At 40.4% G+C, this 21,016-nt stretch overlaps 3 protein-coding genes across 3 annotated transcripts; 2 read left to right on the forward strand and 1 right to left on the reverse strand.

Annotated features, from left to right (window-relative positions):
• Nucleotides 1-3,262: 3,262 nt before the first annotated feature.
• On the reverse strand, nucleotides 3,263-12,835 carry cckbrb (cholecystokinin B receptor b). Its single transcript, XM_061287196.1, has 5 exons — nucleotides 12,502-12,835; nucleotides 7,269-7,520; nucleotides 6,265-6,526; nucleotides 5,709-5,836; nucleotides 3,263-4,408 (listed from the first exon to the last, which is right to left on the reverse strand). Exons 1-5 carry the CDS (start codon nucleotides 12,644-12,646, stop codon nucleotides 3,864-3,866), a joined length of 1,332 nt encoding a protein of 443 aa, XP_061143180.1. The 5' UTR covers nucleotides 12,647-12,835; the 3' UTR covers nucleotides 3,263-3,863.
• A 1,909-nt stretch (nucleotides 12,836-14,744) lies between these two features.
• Nucleotides 14,745-16,669, forward strand: rsph1 (radial spoke head component 1). Its single transcript, XM_061287305.1, has 7 exons — nucleotides 14,745-14,900; nucleotides 15,027-15,140; nucleotides 15,310-15,415; nucleotides 15,493-15,583; nucleotides 15,713-15,848; nucleotides 16,059-16,130; nucleotides 16,211-16,669. Exons 1-7 carry the CDS (start codon nucleotides 14,850-14,852, stop codon nucleotides 16,460-16,462), a joined length of 822 nt encoding a protein of 273 aa, XP_061143289.1. The 5' UTR covers nucleotides 14,745-14,849; the 3' UTR covers nucleotides 16,463-16,669.
• A 359-nt stretch (nucleotides 16,670-17,028) lies between these two features.
• pdzk1 (PDZ domain containing 1) lies at nucleotides 17,029-20,848 on the forward strand. Its single transcript, XM_061287291.1, has 8 exons — nucleotides 17,029-17,219; nucleotides 18,016-18,225; nucleotides 18,298-18,511; nucleotides 18,785-19,117; nucleotides 19,191-19,387; nucleotides 19,868-20,104; nucleotides 20,173-20,445; nucleotides 20,624-20,848. Exons 2-8 carry the CDS (start codon nucleotides 18,019-18,021, stop codon nucleotides 20,675-20,677), a joined length of 1,515 nt encoding a protein of 504 aa, XP_061143275.1. The 5' UTR covers nucleotides 17,029-17,219; nucleotides 18,016-18,018; the 3' UTR covers nucleotides 20,678-20,848.
• Nucleotides 20,849-21,016: the final 168 nt, after the last annotated feature.

Raw genomic sequence — 21,016 nt, forward strand, 5'->3', positions numbered from 1 at the left:
AAATTATACATACATATATACTATATATAAATATAAATTAGATATATTAGTAGTAATTAGTAGTAGTAGTAGTAGTATTAATATATATTATTATATATATTGATATGTATTATATATATACATATTTTATATATCTTTTCTTTTTCATTTTGGGGGAAAATGTACAATAATAGAAGTTTAGCAGTTTGTTTTTGTTTTGGGGTTTTTTTTCGTAGAATTTGGAGGATTAAAATTGTGATGCCTCCTAAATTGTTGAACAGTGAATATTTTATACATACATTTTTAAATGTATTATAAAATATTAGATTATATTAAGCACATGTATTTTGCACGTATGGATGTTTGTTTAACATGGCATTTCTGTCATACTTGTGTTTTGTGATTTAAGGAAATAAAAAATCTTCTTAGTTGAAAATAAGGAAAATCCATATTGTTCAACACAAGTAGATATTAAGAAAAGGGTAGATGATAGTTTAATGTGACTTTATTTTAAATCTTACACAAACAAGCAGCGGCAGACAGAGAAAAAAAAAAAACATTCTTATTGTTGAATACAGTTTGTTGAGGGATTTCCTTTCCTTATTTGTTCACAGAGGTAGATTCGTTGTACCCCCTCCATGTAACCTCAAACTATAATTCCGATTACAATCCAAGCACAAGTAAACAAAAAAGGCCTTACAGTTGCACAAAGATGCTTTGAGCATTTGTAGACAGTTGTCACAATAAAGCACACTTTTCACAATATCACTCCATTCCAGAAAAGACAACAGTCACATGAATCTCTGCTGTGTTACCATGATGTGATGTCATGTCAAAGCCTGAAGCAAATTTGCCATTTGGTCCCCAAACAACACTGACCCATATAAATACATTAGGGATTAGAGAAAATACTGACAGCGTACAATCAAGCGACATTTAATGCAAGAGTGACCTGCCAAACTGGACAATTCAAGTGGACATAAGTGTGCCCCTCCCTCATTCTTCATGTCGCCTTCGGCAGGAACAAGCTGCTTAGAAACATGGCGCACTATCGCTAAAACACTTCCTTCACACAGCGTCACAAAACAAGAGAATACATTACGTACCTACAAGAGAATTTCAACTTGCATTGTATTTATTATATGAAAGACAGATGAGCAGCAACGCATGTTATTTGTGCATGAAAAGCTCTCGTGTCACCGTGTATTCTTGTTGATATTTGCCGTAAGCTTGTCACGCTAATCCCGAATCCGCCTTGGAGACGGTGTACATTTAAACAATGCCCGAATGCGTGAGTCTCATAAAACGCGGCCTTTAATCTTCATGGTATTACGACGCACCACGTGAATGGAATTGTCTGTACAGCAGTATGGTTAAGGTCCTCCGTCCATCCTCCGAGACAAACTATTACAGCTTTAATAAAACATTCTCCTCATATATCTATGTTAATGAAAAATATAAATTAGCACTATACTATAAAGTTAGTACTTTAGCTGTCGTCCAAAACGCAGCGAAAACAGCATGTTATGGCCGTCCTCCATTTTACACACATTATGCCTTCTCCTACACTTTATTATTAGTAGTATTTTTATCAGTGTTTTTTGTTTTTTATTATTGTTTGCATTATTGTTTGCTTCAGCCTAAGTAGTGGTGAATTTTCCTCTTCAATTTTTTTTTAGCTTTGAAGTCTGGTTGCTGTGATTTTTTTGTTTCCTAACATTGCTCCAAGCGTAATTTTATTCAAACCAGAGGTGCTTCTCCAAATTGCTTTTAAATGATAAGCCAAGAAGAATCTTGTTTTCAATTCATATTATAAACACTTGATTTAGGACCTCAAACCATAAGTTATATTTTAGGGCTGCATGGACTTGGGGCAATAATGTTTGGGGTAACATGCCCAACTCAATGTATTGCACTGCATTGGCTTCAAATCACAGCATGTCTGATACTAGTACAGTTTGCTCGGTATGGATTTCACTATGGAAGGAAAATGAGTGACACTATTTGCTACACTAAATTTAATAAGTTGATGCCATCATAAGTGGCAAGATGATGAGCCGGCATGTCTGTCAACAACCTTTTGTGACACCCCAGGGAAATTATTCTCACTGAACTCTCTGAAGAAAAAAAACTAAGCTTTCTAAGTGTCAGTCATAAACACAGTCGCTATTAGATTCCTATAGTTTTCTTTATACAGTAAACACATATGCACACAATATATTTTCCATTACAATGCCCTCTTAACCCGGGATACCTTTCACAAGTAGTTTATACTCCTAGCAACCATCGTGGAGCCATCAGCATGTATTAGTGATAACAATGTTAGACAGACATTATTCTGGCAGTAATGATGAAGCTGGCACATTAGTTCTGCAGGGATATGGAGTCTCTGAAAAGTGCCTGAACTTATGTACAAATAATTACATAATACCCTTGGTGCCACTGTTAAGTATTGAAGGCTGCTGCCAATTTGCTGTTCCGGGGAAAAACAAAAATACTCATTATCAGAAGTCCCAACCACGGGGTGCACATTGCCGTTTTTCTTCTCAATGTGAAAAATCATTAACAGTGTCTTCATATATATCGTTTGTTATTAAATGCAAAAAAAAAGCATCATTAAAGGTAATTTGGGCAAATTTGTTGTTTTAGAAATGCAAATTAAACTGATTGCCCTTCAAATTAATCAGTAGACATGTGCAAGCATTAGGATGCTACATTAGCCAGCACCAAAATAATAACCAAATATATATATCACATCAATAATTTGATCATCAATTACTTGTAAAAGATTGAGAAAGTGCAAATTGACCCACAATTATTTTTATCATCGGTGCAGAGATTTTGGCAGGCATGAGCCTGATGGTGATTAGACTAGGCTATTGCAATTAAGGATCGGCGTAATAATCTACTAATTAATCAAAAATTTTGTGGATTTAGTGATTAAGTGGGCTCTGAAGCAATTGACGGTAAATGGAGTGCACTACTAGTTGGATGAACCAGCAGAGGCGCTGTTGATTCACTCAACTAGTTTGCTGTCAAAGTAGTACTGTACTGTTGGTTTCTTCACTTCCTTGTTTAATACTAAAGGGTGTTTTCAATCATTTGCTGAAGTTGATCTCTCCAGATCACAGTTGCAGATTCCATGTCTTATTGTTTAAACTTTCTTGATTTTTTTAGATCTACATCGACGCACCTCAAGTCTAAGTACTGAAAAGGACATTAACAAGCAGGCACTTATTCCACAAGGCAGTTGAATGACTATCGGTCACAATAGCGTCTCGGCGTAGTTCAAGATACGCTCACCGATTATATGTATGCATATATGTACATATATACGTGTATATAAAATTGGGGGTGACCTTCCATCCTATACCTGCCCCTGTACTAAGCAGTCTCCACATACAGAATCAAAACCAGAGCAATCTGTACCACACTGACCTTCACATGGAGCAGAAACTATTTTAATATACGCCTATATTTGTTCATTTGGGCGTTAAGAATAAACTTGTTCATTACGATTTCACTTCTAAATCGTTTCTTAGTTTTTTGGCAAATCTAAAAAAAGCTATGTATGAAATCAGTGTCGTAGTAGCAGTCAGTTCATTATGGGATATGACACCCGGCCGTATATGTCGCCCACGCTGTAATTTGTACAGTCCTGATTTAACACCTAAGCCAGCGCTTTCCCTTTTTGTTAGTTTTAGTTGATGTATACACTGTTCATTGAGACACTGGGATTTTCAATACGCCGATTTATTTTCTCACAATTATGGAATTAAGATACTATATCGCTACATGATGCCAACTGTTTGGCCTAAACAAAGTAGATGTTGTATACCTTGTTGTCCTGGGAACTGTCTGGTTCCAGACAGGCTCTTCCTCCATCAGCCACAGCAGGTTCCCATGGTGCTGACCGTTGTGTAACTAAACTTGGACATGGATGGTCCCATGGCCATAACGTCCTCCTCGTTATCCCTCAGCCCACGGGAACGATGGCGACGGAAAGGGGTGGAGCAGCAGGAGAATGTAGCGAGCAGAGCCTTCCGGAAACGGGTGTTCATGAAGCAGTAGATGATGGGGTTGACGCAGGTGGAGGTGTAGCTCAGCAAATGGATAAAGGCGATGGGTGTGCCGGAGAGGGCTTTTTTGGCCGAATTGTCGTCGAATGCTCGCCAAGTGTTTGCGCAGTACAAAGGCATCCAGCACAGAAAGAAGAGGACCACGATCACCACCAGCATGCGGATGACTCGCTTCTTGGCTTCCAGCTTGGCTTCTGATGTGTTGCTGCGTGGCCGGTCGGCCTTGGGCTTCTTGACCGAAGCGGACATTGAGGACATTTCCAATGAGTAGGGACGCTGGACGTTGACGTAGCAGCCATCGCCGTCATCGCTGCCGCACGACACTGTTGCAGTCAAGCCATTTTTCGCATCTGTGTTGAATAGCAAAGAATAAATAACTCCTTCGAAAATAATATAACAATGTAAATCTTTTTTGGATTTTTTTCCATTCTTTTTCTACAATGTCTGCCTACAGTTGCCCTGGTTACCATCAAAGCTCCACAGTGCGAAAACATATTTGATTATGTTTGCCAGTGACTAAGACCACTAGACTAGACGAAATTGTGTGCTGCCCTGCAGCATGGTGGCTATTTTTGTTTTCATTCCACAGTGCTCAGATGAGAAATGTTCAGATTAACTCACTTAACCATCTCCATGAGGAAATTTGCAAATTATTAATACAATGACATATTTGATTAGAGACCGTGGAAGGTCGAAAAGTGAGGATCTCAAATCTCTGAGGGAGATGTGCTCATCATGTTGTTTATAGAATCTAAAATGGTACTGAATGTACATGAGCAATACAACTTTGGTACGCAAATAGATTTTGCAAGGGGGATGTTAATTTAAATAAAATGCGGCTGCAAAAAACTGAAAATCCCCAAAAATGTTTCCATTAACGTCCCATCATATATATATATATAGTATATATATATATACTGAACAGATGGAGACGTTCATGCCTGCAGCTGCCTGCCAACCAATTCCATCCTCTGACATTTTCCTCTAGTCAACTCTCAATCTCAGACCCTCTTGTCAGTACACTGACAGTTGCATATAGCATCTCATCATCCACATAACAGTGATGCCTCTAATAAAATACTTACAGTCATAATTGGATTCATTTTGGCAAAAAATAAATAAAAAAATCATGCAGAGTGATTGCTAATGGAATGAGGTCCAATATAAAAGCTCAGCCACTGTCCCTAAGGTACTCCTTTAAATATGTGCTTATTATTTTGGCTATAGGTTGCAATGGCACCCGACCGAAAAAGGAAATGGAAGGCTTGTGCTGTCGTCATGAATATCATTATTATTATTATTGCATATTGCGTATGGAATTGCACCAGTCGACTTCTTGATGAGGTCCTCTAACATTATCATATAGTATGTCAAATAGCTATGGAGTTGACTCTGACATTTGAACGCTCCAAAATGTTGTGTGCAATTACGTTTAAGCTTCAACGAGTGTAACTTTTGCAACTCCCAAGTCCAACTGACATTCTTCACTAGTACGTCCATTTTTTTATTGGTTGTCACAGTAATACTGGGCGATGTTGAAGCAACGTTTTGAACATTATACCATAATCGTACATTCGCTCATTCTCCCTGACAGTCATATTGCCCTCAAGGAAAATAACTTTCCATCACCTGGATTGTATATGTCCTCACCTGTCGAATCTTTTTTGTGGCCCATCTCAAATTGGATTCCTCTGTAAAGCTCCCTGGAGATGAGTCCATAGGCCACACTCATCACCACCCCAGGAATGGCAAAGAGCATAAGCAGCAGCAGGACGTACCTTAAAGGCATAGGGAGACAATCAATGCAGTTTGCTCACTTGCATCAGAGAGGTCGACACCACGACAGACGCAGGTACCCACAAAAGTGTTTGTACCCAGCAGACAGATCTGGGAACGTGGAATATGAAAGCGTTCTTGAAAGCACATCAAAATAATTTTGATAAAAATGCCATCTGCTGCAAAATGAAAGCATAATATTGACCTGTTTCCCCAAAGTGATTTTTTCCCTTTGAAATCCAAACAAAGATGACAATCTGACATGAAATAAGTACTGAAGCTTGTTTGGAGGCGGCTGCGCTCTCCCTGTAACACGCATAATGGCGGGCTTTGCATTCTGATTTCGTTGAGTTTCCATCAAAGGCCCAGCCCAAATGTGTAACCTCTTTTTCTTTTGTGGGTACTTGATGATTTTTGCAGCTGAACTCACCAGGATTGCTCGGCCATGGCGATGGGCCATTTGGGACGACACATATGGGCGGTGGTGTTGTTGCGCCCCGGAAAGGAGTCCAGTTGACTCACCACCGGATACGGGATCATGACGATGAGCGCCATCAGCCATGTGGCGGCAATTACTCGATAAGCATGGGAACGAGTTTGCCACACCCGGGACTTCAGAGGGTTACAGATGGCGCTGTAGCGCTCAATCGCTATGGCAACCAGGCCAAAGGTAGTGATGCTCACTGATATACCTGTTGACAACACAAAATGTTATTTAAAAACACAGCACCCATTGGTGCTTATCACTGCTGGATTTTGGTCCATTGTAAAAAGCACCTTAGTGATATCTGCAATGAAAGTGACAATAGAACCAGTGACAAAGAAAACAAAACAAGACGGAGAGGCAGGGACGGATATCTGTCGAAGAGGAAATCATGTTGGCCTCAGACACTGATCCCATCTGCCTTTTCCCTCCTGACAAGACCAGACGGGAAATTACTCTTTACCTCTTTGATTCGCGTACTTCAATATGCACACTGTGAATGTGTGTTTGGATGGGTTAGTCACAGGTGAAGTGTGTTGTCAACTCGACCACGAGAAATTGGTAGAGGGCAGTGGCACAACTTTTTGTTCCACTCCTAAATAGCTGAATTATTCCAGTTGTGCAAGGCCACACATTTTTTTTATACGTGTGCTCATATTCCGTTTTTTTTAAAAAACTGAATAAGGATCTGATTATTTCTAAATTTCTAATCCGATCATATAAATTACATTGGAATAATTTGCAAGTAACACTTGTTTTCTGCTTATGTTCTTTGGGAAGGAAGAAATTGATTTTTTTTTAAACCGTAATCATTAAGCAACAATAGGAAATATTGTTAATTTCTTGCAAAGTGACTTAAATTCAACAGTGGATCAAATAATTATTCCCCCTCACTGTATAATATGTTGGGTTTTTTTCATCTTATCCCCTATTCCCTTAACCCGTCTCACCCATGAGGTAGGCCACTATCTTGCACATGATTGCGCCAAAGATGAAGTCCTTCAAGATGCTGGGGATGAGGGTGAAGGGCATACAGAATACGGCCATCATCAGATCGCTGACAGCCAGCGACAGCAGGAAAGAGTTGGTGACGGTCCGCATGCGCTTGTTGACCGTCAGCACCACGATGATCAGCAGGTTTCCAAACACGCTCAAGAAGAAGATGAGCGAGTACAGCAGGATGGTCAACGTGTGGTTGTCATCTAACGCATACAAACACACACAAGAGGTATGACTTCAGCTTTTTCAACACTGAGCTTCAAATGATGATTTGGGGCATCAATTAAAGCAAAGGGTTGTGTAATTGAGAAAAATACTCTATTTGTATTTATATTTGAGGTGCGAGTTTTAGATTATTATCATTATTATTATTATTATATTATTATTATTATTAGTAGTAGTAGTAGTAGTAGTAGTAGTAATAATAATATTATTATTATGGGTGTGGGTTTTTACATATCTATACTATATATATTTACTACATATATTTACTATATATATATATATATGTATATTATATAAAAAATATAATATCATGGAGCATCAAGTCATGTCTAGTATTCTGCACTCACTGTTATCTTCACTTCACCCCCTGCTTTCATACAAGACTTATTTTTCCACAAGGTAGCCAACCGCTGCTACTTTGTGAGGCTCAGAGGCACCCGAGTGCACCCAGTCGTAGTGGTGGGTGGGGTTGAGGGGGCTTATGTCATCACCAAAATGTAGAGCAGTATGTGCAACCAAAAGTAATCAAGCCTGAATACACAAAAAAATAAACCGTTTCTTATCTCTGTCCTCATACCCAGGAGAGTTTTTTTGTCCATTACATGACACATTTGTGGGAATTAAAACACGCTTGTGCCAAAGTAGGCTCGTCCAACAAGGAAGTCACGTTTGTTAAGATTGAGAGGTAATTAAATCCTCATTGATTAATTCTCGGAAACTGAATTGTCCTCTTAAAATTGTTCCTTGAGGGGCAAAGCAAAACACACACGTGAATAACAACCACGTTTCCTCTCTTAACTGCATGAGATGTAAATTGTATGTGAAATGCACAGATGGTGGAGGCTGGGCAGTTTGCTTATCAAAAAACATTCAGGTCCAGGTCAAGCTTTTTGAAGACATCAGCAAGAGAAATTTTGGACTCACTGATAATGCCACTAGCTATTAGTATATGCAGAGAATCAATGTTGTTGACATCGTCTAAGTTATCTTTAAGAATTTGGATTATTTGTATTCTCACATTACGTTGTGTCCACAAAGTAGCCACCCGTAATTAATTTTATGCCGGTGGTGGAACATATGGCTGCTTGGTGATCGGCAGCAACTAAAAACCTCCTTGGCCATCGTTTTTTTTTTTCCTGCATGCTTGAACCGTATGAAAAAATGTGCCGGCAGGTGATTGGATAGAAAATATGTTGCTTCATTAGGTTCTCTTTCCGCCATACTGAACAAAATATGCTGCCCGAGCTTCTACCAAATCGAAGCCAATTAGCTTCCTTGTGTGCCGCCTGGCTGTTGATAACTCCTTCAGCACATTTACATGAATAGGTGGCTCAGGAAATTCTCAATCGCTCCTCTGCTCAAAGATGGTGGAATAAATAACATTTTGTATTTGCTGCATTCACTGGCACATTGTTTTATTCTTTACTGTGCAAACATAACAGCAAACAACAAGCACAAGGCTAATTATGTCATAATGATGTTGGCGTGTCGCCCATGTTCGACTCTAGATTGTGTTTACCTTAATGAAAATAAGTGCTATAGAAAATGGATGGGTGGGACTATATTGTCTACTATGCAAGCAAGTCGTTTTTGACTTAAAAAAAAATCCATGCTTAATTGAAACTTTGTATTTCATTATTTGAATCATTTTAATCTGTTCTTTAACTGACAAAATGTACCAAACCTCTCGTGCAAAGTCATCTCCGTTGACTAGAAGAGGATGTGTGGTAAATGTTTTAATTTGTAGCTCTTGTGTTATTATGTTCAAATTATGAATGAACCACCACTATAAAAATAAAACTACTCAACGCCATCAACTTTTCTTATTTTCATCTAAGGCAAGATTAATTGTGTGCAGAGATTTTTATTAGACATGCATTTAACTGGTGGGAGAGTTCATTGTCTGCCCATGAATATTTAACATTTAATCAGCATTTCTCATTCAACAAATCGGACATTTTATGGACTATGAAATATTCTCTCCCCGCGTGTCTGCTATGTATGCAGCACGACACTTTCTGGTGCGGTTGGCTCTTGTGTCAACGTGGCTATCAGGAATAAAATAATAAATCTGCCCTTGCTCCTGTAAGGCGGAGGTATTGGTAAATGTCAGCGCGAGTGTCTTATCCGGCACTGCAAATGTCACCTCAGCTGTGTCACTAAGATCAACCGCAAGCCACAACAGTTGATGAAAACCTCAATGCGGTGACATACTGCTGCTACTGGATGGACCTTCTTGCACCGCTTCTAATTGAAAACAATAGTTGCACTTGAATAGTCTAATGCAGGAGTGTCAAACTCGTTTTTTTCGCGGGCCGCATTGTAGTCATAGCTTCTTTCGGAGGGCGATTATGACTGTCAACCCAAATCAATGTATGAGCACCTCGTATTGTATACAGTAAAAGCTACAAAACAAACTGACAATCAACTAGTTTTCAAATCAGACGAGTAAAAACTGGTCAAATATTTAAAAAATAAGATATTATCGAAAGTGAAGACAATTTGCAATTCTAGTAATGACACACAATTTGTCTTCGCGGGCCACATAAAATGATGTGGCGGGCCGTATCTGGCCCCCGGGCCTTGAGTTTGACACCTGTGGTCTAATGAGATCCAGCACAGGAGATGTAGCAAATATTTGCCTTTACAAAGACAATGATCATTACAGTTTTTAATATTTTGGTTAACTATGACACAAACATGGCAAACAAACTTGCGTCTGTAACAACACCTACACGAATTCTTCTCAAAAAACATAAATCGTTTTAGCCCTATATCGGATATTGTGACTGTTCTGTGCCACATTTCATATGTGCCATGACACAGACGCACGCAGGCACAGAATTTTGAGGTCAATAGTGTGAAAGTGACTTTTTCTCCACGCCATTTATTTTCCCCCCTTTCTCATCACCCACGAAATGCCCTCCCGTTGATGCATGATAAATTGCAATCAGCCCTCATCCTGGATAGCTCATCAGCATTTTCATTGACTCGCTAAAGACCTTCTTACTCGTCTGCACTCAACAAGACAGCGATTCAGCCAAACCCCTTCAGTTGATGTCTGAACAACTGCCGGAGTGTGAAATAATCTTCATTGTGCTAGTTGGATGTGGGCCTTCAAAACACCTGCAACCCTCTGTTAGAAAACAAAAAAAAGAAAAAAAGACTCTCAGGTCGGTAAATATAGGAACAATTCAAAAAAATGGAAGGGAATTTTTTTTAAAGGTTCTTACTGACAGGACGTATTGACGGGTCTGGAGATAAATGCATGCGTCACAATGCTAATCTTGACTTCACCTCGCGTCGGTAATCTCCATAAATACAGACCTTGTGTGTAATGGACCCAGAAAAGACACTGGTGGCCATGAGCCGGTGCGGCATCATTTCGTGGGTGACTACGAACGCTGACAGCAGCGATATTGGGTCTGATATTCTCTTGACTTCTTTTATGCAGGCGCGGTATGGTGCCTGAGGGAAAACTCGAGTCTTTATTGAATGTCATACACTCACTGGATATTTTATTAATTTACTACTGTTATAGTCCTATAAAAATTTTACGTTACAAGAATGTGCTGGGTTTTTTTTAACTGCTGTCGTGATTCAAAAATGTGTCATAGTTGATCGATTACAAAGGGTGACATTTTTCTTCACAAATCACAACGAATGTCCATTACTCATCTTTTTTAGAGTCATATAAATTTGCCTGTTGTCAAAGCAAAAAAAAAAAATCACAATTAAAGACCCAAAAAATCAGGAAAGTGAAATAAAAGGGGGGCCTAGAACTAACCCCTGAAGAAATCAAGCGTGCTTGTGCATGCTACAGTATATCAACCACAACAGATTTTTTTAAAAATCAAGTGTTCTTGAGCCCAAAGTCAGACAAACGGACACTCAATCAAAGAACATCTGTATTCATCAAGAGACAATGTTACGAATTCAATTGTTTTCCCAAATGCTCACATACCCTGAAAATTAAACATGTCAGATGACCACCATGCAGCCATCCATGTATGTAAAACATCCTATGGATTGCGCCGATGTGCTTGGCATGCCAGCAACACACTTAACTTGATTGGGGACTTTAAATGACTTGTAGTGCTCCGATTGACAGGCAGCGATACAGAATGCATTCCAACCCTTGTTGAAGATGGCGGTCGAGTAAAGAACCAGTGAGAGGTCTGAGAAGGGTGTTGGTAATTTCAACAGCATGATTAGCAAATTATTTTTGTTAACAGACACTCCTAATGAAGATTCTTCATTTTGTGCAGTGACACACCCACACACTCTTCATCAGTAAACAATTAAGAAGGGTCAGTTAAAGAGGTGGATATAAATAGCACAAATTGTTTGATGAGGTGGCAGAGCTATAGAAGGTGCTTCATTTAGTCTCTTTTCTATCACAAGATGGCATAAACTACTGAAAAATATTGGAATGCAGTTTAGTCATGTAAATAGTCACAGTGAAACAATATTCCTTTCAGAAATTATACTAATGTGATTTTAAGGATTTTTTTACTCCTGTGCAGTGTAACCAAAAATTTGAGAAAGCGCTTACTACAATTCAGTAGAAACATTTTTCGACATCTCTGACTGACACTGTCGATCCAGATGTAACCATGAACTGGGTTGCGCAATGGTTACATGCTGTGGCTGGTCACTGTAAACCACAGGTGTCAAAGTCTAGGCCCAGGGGCCAAATCCAGCTCGTTACATCATTTCATGTGGCCCGTGAAATAAAATCGTCTGTCAACTTCCAGGGCCCTCACTAAAATAACATTTTAGCAATAACAAACGATAATTGAACAAATTAAACTTTTATTCTTGACATTTGATTTCAAAGCTGGTAGAATAAGTTTGACCCTACCATTACATGGTTGACAGTGTTAACGTCACAGTGCCATGTCTTCTCCATTTAAAAAAAAAAAAAAAAATCTGATCAACTTCATTGTGTTTTCTCACCTTTTGGCCGCACGCCGCGAGGTGTGAGCAGCATGGAGATGTTGCCGCAACTCCGGTTTGAAGCGTTGGCGCTCCCGCCCTGCGCCAAAAAAACGCGCAACGTTGCACACTCGCCGAACGTCTCGTTTAGCCCTAACAAATCCATACTTCTTCAATCAACTTGCATGTATTGGTGAAAAGTTATATGCCCTCAAATTCTAAATTGATGCCGCGCACACTTGCATCCATGCCGTAGTTCTTGGCAAGTTCTCAATTGCATGGAGGAGAAAGTAGCTTTTCTTTGCCAGCTGCTTTTATGTGCGCGTAGAAAAGGAAAGGGAGAGCCCTGCAAACTGCTACGATGTCATCTCATCGAGTGAATCTCACGGAGGGTGAGAGACGTAGTACACTTATAGACAGAGAGAGAGAGAGAGACGTGGGAGGGTGAGAGACGTAGGAGCGTGAGAGACGTAGGAGGGTGAGAGACGTAGGACAGAGAGAGAGAGAGAGAGAGAGGGAGAGGGGGGGGCACATATTCCCACGTGGTAATTTCACGACAGCCTTCTAGTTGAGGATCCATATATTTTCTCAAGCTACAGCGCCCCATAAAAAGAAAAGCATTGCCATAAGTTATGATAATTTATGGTTATGTAAGTTAAATCACTCCAGATGTTTAGATAGACTGGCTGCTCAGTGTCTGTTGGGCTGTTTTTGTGGTATTAAATGCATTTTGTCGCCTTCGTGCGGCCACAGTCGGTAACTGCTTCTTTTTTTTAGAAGTATGAGTTTCCTTTCAGTAAGGAGCAGCATGCTGGAAAGAAAGAGAAATCAGATTTTTTGTTATTGCACATATCACAAGTACAGAGTAATATGTAATTCAATTTATAATTTGCACCCTTCCAAGAAAAATCTAAAGGCAGTGATGGGTCGTCAGTACCAAGGATGGGGGGAAGAAAAAAAACACCTAAAAAAAACAACAACGTGAACCCTCTTCCTCATCAATATGAAAGTTGCAGACAGTATAAGCATTACCAGCAGGTGGGGGTCAATTACACAATCACTTGCTTCAGTCTGTCCAGTTTCATCGGCAGGATATGAACAAATGTACATACTGGCCCTGACCTCACTGAGCTTCTGTGCTGTTGTGATATAACAGCATTAATGTCGCTGTGCTTCCTGTTTTGGGGATGCGTGCTCATGCAATCTTCTTGACCGGACAAAAGTGCAATCTGTTTTCTACCTTGATTATTGACGTATCGATTCTGCATCAATCTTGTTCTTCTATACAGCCTTTGAGTTGCGGTTCTAAAATTAGTATGACTTAATGGATGGACTGTCTCCGCACATTTGGGTGGCCAATGTCTTTTTCGAGTAAAACAGGGGAGCATCTGGTTGGCCTGATTTTCTATTTTTTTTTAATGACAGGAAAAGTGTGTGTGGGGGGGGGGGACCCATTATGCACCTCTAATGGTTTTTTTCTCCTGTGCTTAATTGGCTGTCTCGGCTAGGTCATGTGTCAAGCCACTTAGCCCAGATAAACAAGTCATGGGAGGATGCCAATCTGGATGAGGACTGAGATTAGTGCTTCCCCGTCGCGGTTGGTAATTACAAAACACGTTGATTACCACTGATGAAGACAGGTTGGAGTAAATCAATTCTAGTGTGGCATTTTGCAACTGCCATGTTTGCAATTATTTGTTTGGGGCACTGGTGCTACAGTCACCATCACGGAAAAGCATCTATTACCTGGCCGTGGAATTTCAAGACTAATGGAGGCATTGTGAGGCAGAGCACAAGAGTATTTGGGGTCCCCTTGCACTTATGGCAGCAATCTCCAAACTGCTCTGGGGCTCAACACTGCAGTGTCAGGCAGATTCATATAAAAAATGGACTTGAGTGTTAGAATTAGTCGTTCAGCAGCTATACATACTTGTCAAAAGTACAATCACCGCGTAAAAATGCTCTGCTATACAGGAATAAAAAAACATTTTTATTTTTTATTTTTATTTCATATGTACAGTATTCAGTAGGTTATATACTGTATGTGTGGTCCTGACGTGCAATAAAATATATATATAAATAAATAAATAAATATATAAATATAAATTTTTATATATATATATATATATATATATATATATATATATATATATATATATATATATATATATATATATATATATATATATATATATATATATATATATATATATTTATATATTATTCGCGATGACGCGACAAGCCAAATGATGTAAACTTCCGGGGTTTAAACTACGAGGTATCCACGCTTCCTCTGCGCCTCTGCTCCTTCCATCGCCTTTCTAAATGAAACTTTTTAATTTTTACCTTTAAACAGAAGATTAATAACAATGTCCGATATAGACTCTGACGAGTTTGACGATGAACGCAATAAACTCGGGGTGAGAACTAGAATGTGTCTGTCGCTCGACTGTTTTGTTTTGTTTTGGTTGGTAACCTAGGTGACGGGAGTGAATCGGCAATCGTGCAGATTTCATAATTTTGTTATATTTCGACATTTGTTCCAGGAATATGAAGGTGACAGGAATGAGGCCGGAGAACGACATGGGATGGGTAAAGCTGTTCTCCCGAAAGGAGATGTTTATCAAGGACGCTATGAAGGTGGTAAAAGGCATGGCAAGGTAATAATAATTATCAAACGCTAGAGAAGATAAATTGATTTTGCAAACACGTGACCTTTATGTTTGGATGATGGATAAGAAGCAAACAGAACAATCAACTACAATGTTACCTTTGCATTGAAAACTTCAATTTGTAATCAGAGTTGCTCTCCATGTTTTCTTCTGGTAGGGCACCTACCGTTTTGTCAACGGAGCTAGATATGTTGGAGACTACCATCGGAACATGAAACATGGACAAGGCATCTTCTATTACCCGGATGGATCCAAATATGAAGGTATGTCAACAAAATCAAACCATATGTGCCAGTGACTGTAAATAAGAAATAGTTTAAATCATCTGCTAATCTCACAGGCTCATGGACCGAGGATTTGAGACAGGGTCATGGTGTCTACACATATTCCAACGGGGACACGTATGTTGGAAAGTGGCTCAATCACATGAGGTATTTCTTCTGGGAGTTTGGGAATAAATCAACGTAATTCATGGCAACAGTGGTCCAATCAGGTCTCATGTAAAATGTAGGTCAGTGTTTTTGTATGAGAAATAAATTCCTGATATGTTTTTTATAAAGGCACGGCGAGGGCACCTATCGTTACCATGACACTGGCTCAGTGTACACTGGGATGTGGGCCAATGGCAAGATCGAGTCTGTCGGAGAGTTCATCCACGCCAACCACAGATACTGCGGTAACTTTGTCAACAATAATGTGAGTTCTGTTTTATGTCAATAATTGAAAATTCATTAGATGAGTTACAAACTAAAATGACATCCAACACTGAACTGTCGTAAAGTAATGCTCACTTTTGAGTGAAACAGTCCATAAAATATATCGACTTGGTGCATGGTCACCACAAAAGAAATATTATTGGTAATTTGTCAAATTAGCTATAATTAAATCCTTGTTGTTGTTTTGTAGCCATCTGGTCCAGCAAAGTACGTGTTTGACATCGGCTGTGAGCAGCATGGTGAATATCATCAAATGGAGCAGGTAAGAGCGTCTTTAGAAGTAAATAACAACAGCAAGAACAGGAAACATTTGTAAATATCTTTGTGATCCTCCCTCCACAGGACAGGGCCGAAGGAGATTGGGGCGAGCCGGGCTCCACGACTCTTCTCAAGTGGTTCCCAAAATGCATCACAGGCCTCACGTCGGAAGAGGCTGACGGCGAGGTCACGGGCGAGGCTGAGGGCGTGGCCAAGGGCGAGGTCGACGCCAAGGCAGAAGCCAAGGTCGAGACCAAAGTCGAGGCCAAGGCTGAGAGCGAGGCTACCCCCGAAGCTCCATCCGAAGCTCCACCTGAAGCGCCACCCGAAGCATAGCCAAAAATCACTTTCCTACACGCTCGAAATTGAAAAAACATACCTGATATGAACTACAGTACATTACACACACTCAAATCCTCCTCGGCCATGGGGAAACTTCGACCTTGAGCCTTGGATCAAACATTTGTGCCTATGTTACATTTATACACAAATGTCAAAATTGTTTTGTGCCATCATGCAATAGAAACTTGTTTACAGGCCTGAGCTGAGTTTGTCTCACCTTTGTCCATCCCAACTAGCTGAAGTGACTCACTCACAGTTAAAGAATGTTGTGATCGTAAATCTAGCAGGAAAACCACGCTAAATAACATCTTGTCAAATAATACCACATGTTAATTTGACAACTGACTGATTGCTATGTATCACTGCCTAATGATTGTAATGATTATGCTCATTTATTTAACCACTGGGCTATTTATTATACACCCAGGTAACAGTTTGAATCGTTTCCAGGAACAACAAGGTGTTTCCAAGAGCGTATAGCTTGTAGCTGACGTTTGGATTTTTGCTACCTGCGTCACAAACCCAAAGACAACTTTAATGGACCTAGCCTTCTCTTTAAGAACATGAAATAAGGAGGACGCTCCTACCTACCACTGTTAAATAACTCAACCTTTAGGTCCACCTTTGGCCCATCAAAGTTCCTTCGGAGTACATGGAAGAGGACGTGGAGGGGGGTATGCACGACGAATAACTCAGCAGTGACAGGTTAGATCTTACTCTTGGAACGGTGACCGAGCAAAGACGTCAATTGGTAAGTTGCCCATCTCTTGTGACAGTTGTTGAAAATGTGTTCATTTTCAGGTGCTGTCAGATTTTGTTAAAAGGCTCAACTGATCAAATATTTGCAAGGTTTGTTTTTACTTAGAATTTGTTAGGCTAGCCATTAGATCATTCGTTTAATTTTTTTTAAATTAAAATATGGAGACAGAATTTTAACCCTTTGTTGATCATTTCAAAGCACGTATCCAATTGTTGGGATTGTTCATTTCATAAATGCATTCTGTGGGTAAATTTGATCAAATTTAAAATTTATATATTTTGTATGTAGCCTCTCGCTAAACTCGAAATTATTCATTCCCAGCCTTGACTGTATATACTCAGTTTTATCTTATATTTATTGCGTTAAATTCGACTGGGGAAAAAAAACAGTTGTTTTTTTTATTCAACGACGGTACACTAAAATTGAAAGAAGTGTGGAAAGCATTTCCCGGGTATTTTCCATCATGTGTTCTTAGTGACCTGCTGATAGTGATAAACCATTGACTGGCACGTGCCCGTCAACGAGCGCAACCGCACGTATTGCCATCCTGATCACATCAGATGTATGTAAAAACATGGATGACGGTGGCAATATAGTTCAAAGTGCAATTTGTCTTTTCAACCTGAGTCATCATTGAGGAAAGCGATTAACCATTAACTGCCACTTTAAAACTCGCATGCAACATTAACTTTTTATCTCAACCTCTTTAACCTCAGAATACCTTGCTGTCCAATGACAACGACGCTTAAACCTTCTGGAATCTCACTCTACTGTGCATGTGTGACAGGACATGGCTGGGTACAAGCCGAAGGTGATTTCTCTGACCAAGAGGCCGGGTCAAACCTTTGGCTTCTACTTGAGGATAGAGCACGATGAGGAGGGTCACCTGATCCGCTGCCTGGAGATGGGAGGTCCGGCTGAGCTGTCGGGCATGAAAGATGGGGACCGTGTCCTTCGAGTGAATGGCAAATTCGTCGATGGGCTTTCGCATTCTGAGGTATATGAGCCTGCGGTATCGTATGTAATTTAGGAAATTCCGATCGCGTACACCTTTTCTCTATGGAATCAGGTGGTGGAGTTGGTGAGGAGCAGCGGGGCCACAGTCACCTTTCACACTCTGGATGAAGCTTCTTACAAGCAGGCCAAGATGCAGGGGGTCAACCTGGGGGAGCCTCACCGCACGCCAGAGGTTAACAGTACCAACCAGCACGCCCCGAAACCAAGACTCTGCTACCTGGTCAAGTCCGGCTCGGACTATGGCTTCTCTCTTCGTTCAGTCAAAGGTGACATCAGGAAAAAAATCAGCCACAACCTTACTTAGTTCACACGGTTGCACAAAAAATACCACATCAAGCCCCAGCTATATGTTTTGAATACAATTCTACTTGAAGCCGAGAACACCCTGCTAGCTAACAAATACAAATGTAATGTACCACAACAACTGGTTCATGAAGCATATATGAAGCTTCATTTTCCCATCACTAGTACTAGTATTATTAGTATTAGAGACATTGCAGATGCACACATCTCCATAATGTCTCTTATACCATATTCAGGCGAGCAGGGCGTGTTTGTGTCGGAGGTGGTGCCAGGCAGCGTGGCGAACCGGGCCGGCGTCAAGCTCAACGATCGCTTGGTGGAAGTGAACGGCGAGAATATCGAGTTGTACAAGCACGAAAAAGTGGTGGACAAGGTCAAGAGAGCGGGCGAGAGCCTCATGTTTCTGCTGGTGGACGACGAGACTGATCGGTACTTCCGCAACATGAACATGAAGGTCACCTCTCACTTGGCCACGACCATGTGCCTCCCTTACGAGCCTCGCATTGTCAACTTGACCAAAGCGCCCGGGGGATACGGCTTCTTGCTCAAGGAGGAGACCAGCATGAGTGGTACTGAAGGTTATGTTCTCCCGTCGCCATGGAAATGACTGTGCACTGACCGTGAGCTTGCTTTTGTGTGCAGGACATGTAATCACAGAAATTGACAGAGGCAGTCCAGCGGAGGGAGGAGGTCTCAAGGACATGGACAGGTTGGTGGCTGTAAACGGACAGCAAATGGACATGAGATCCCACGAGCAAGTGGTGGACGCCATCGGGCAGAGCGTCAACAAATGTTGCCTGCTCGTGGTGGACAAGGACACTGACCTCATGTATGCTCAGGTGAGGTCACCCTCTGTCACACTATTAGGTACACCTGCACGAACGAATGGAATCCTACTGTATCGAAAAAATCGGCCTTCATAAAGATTATAATGTTCACTATCTTCATTTCACCATAAACATATTTGAAGGATACTGTTTTGATTTAATTTATGTCATAGCACCTCCTAGCCTTGGTGTAGCACTGTTCTCGTGGTATATAAAGGACTGGTATACTAGTTTTAATATTTTTACAACTTGGTTAAAAACAAAACACATCAGTGTGTATTTTAAAAGAATTCAACATATTTAAGTTATATTTTTATTTGGTTAAAAAAATCCTAATCATCCATCCTTCCATGGTTTAAATGTTTATTATTATTATTATTATCATCAATCAATGAACTATGTACAGATCTTAATGGCAGCGACTCTAGTTTCTTGATGGGCCAGTGTGCTGTATGTATCATTGATGTCATGTATTTGTGTGTGCCGGCCCAGGGTAAAGTGTCACCGATGCTGTTCTGGGAGGAGAAGAAGGACTCTCTTTCTCCACCCAGTTACTCTGAAGCTATCACCTTCCCCGTCCCGTTTAAGCCACCCATACCCGCTCAGGAGAGGAAGAAAAATGACGAAATAGAGCTTAAACCTAAATTGTGTAAAATGGAGAAGACGGCTGCCGGATTCGGTTTTCATCTCAACGGCATCCAGGGTGTATTGGGACAGTACATTAAAGACGTAAGACAATTACAAGAAAAGTAAACATGTATGTTTTGGATGACATCATCAGAGGACATTCGTCTCAGGTGGTGAAAGGCGGCGCCGCCGACCTGGCCGGCTTGAAGGATGACGACATTGTGGTGGAGGTCAACGGGAAGAATGTGGAGCAATGCACACACGAGGAGGTGGTGGACAAAATCCACGGCACGGGCAACTACCTGGAGATGCTGGTGGCCACCAAGAACGTCTACGTACAGCTCAATGCCAGAGGGACGGCCATCACGCGTCAGCTGCTCGGCGAGACGTCGCAAGCACAAGTCCACAGTGAAGATCAGGAGACTGCACCAGTTAAAGAGAGGGTGAGCCACTTTTCAGAACTCCATTTTAGAAACCTGTACCATCATTAAGATGAAGGTGCCTAAGGAAACATTAATGATTGCTTTCAATCAACGTTAGCGTCGAAATAGCTAAACGGGCGATTCCAATCAATCAGCCACACTAGATATTGATTTGCTCTAAATATTTCTCTATTTGCAGACCTCTTCTGTGTCTTCATCTTCATCTTCTCAGAGTATGGATGAGAGACTTTGAGAAACAACAACATATTAAATGTTCTTTTTTCCTAACAATCCTTGTCAGCGGATTACAAAAAAAAAACATTTATCGTCACCAGTACTACAATTTTTCACATGACATGTTTACATGTTAAACTTAACTAATTTCAACAGTTGTTTTTTTGCAAACACCAATTTCAAGGAAATTCAGATGTTGTGTAAAATGTAAATAAAACCAATATAATGATTCGCAAATCCGTTTGAACCTATATGTATGTAATTTCATACACAATTGTACTCATTACATAATGTTCAAATGTTAATATTTTGAGGGCTTTGGTCATGTGATATGGTCTTTCTAGATTCCTTCATAATT

This window comes from Syngnathus typhle, linkage group LG9, assembly GCF_033458585.1.
Source record: "Syngnathus typhle isolate RoL2023-S1 ecotype Sweden linkage group LG9, RoL_Styp_1.0, whole genome shotgun sequence".
In the NCBI taxonomy this organism is placed as follows: domain Eukaryota; kingdom Metazoa; phylum Chordata; class Actinopteri; order Syngnathiformes; family Syngnathidae; genus Syngnathus; species Syngnathus typhle.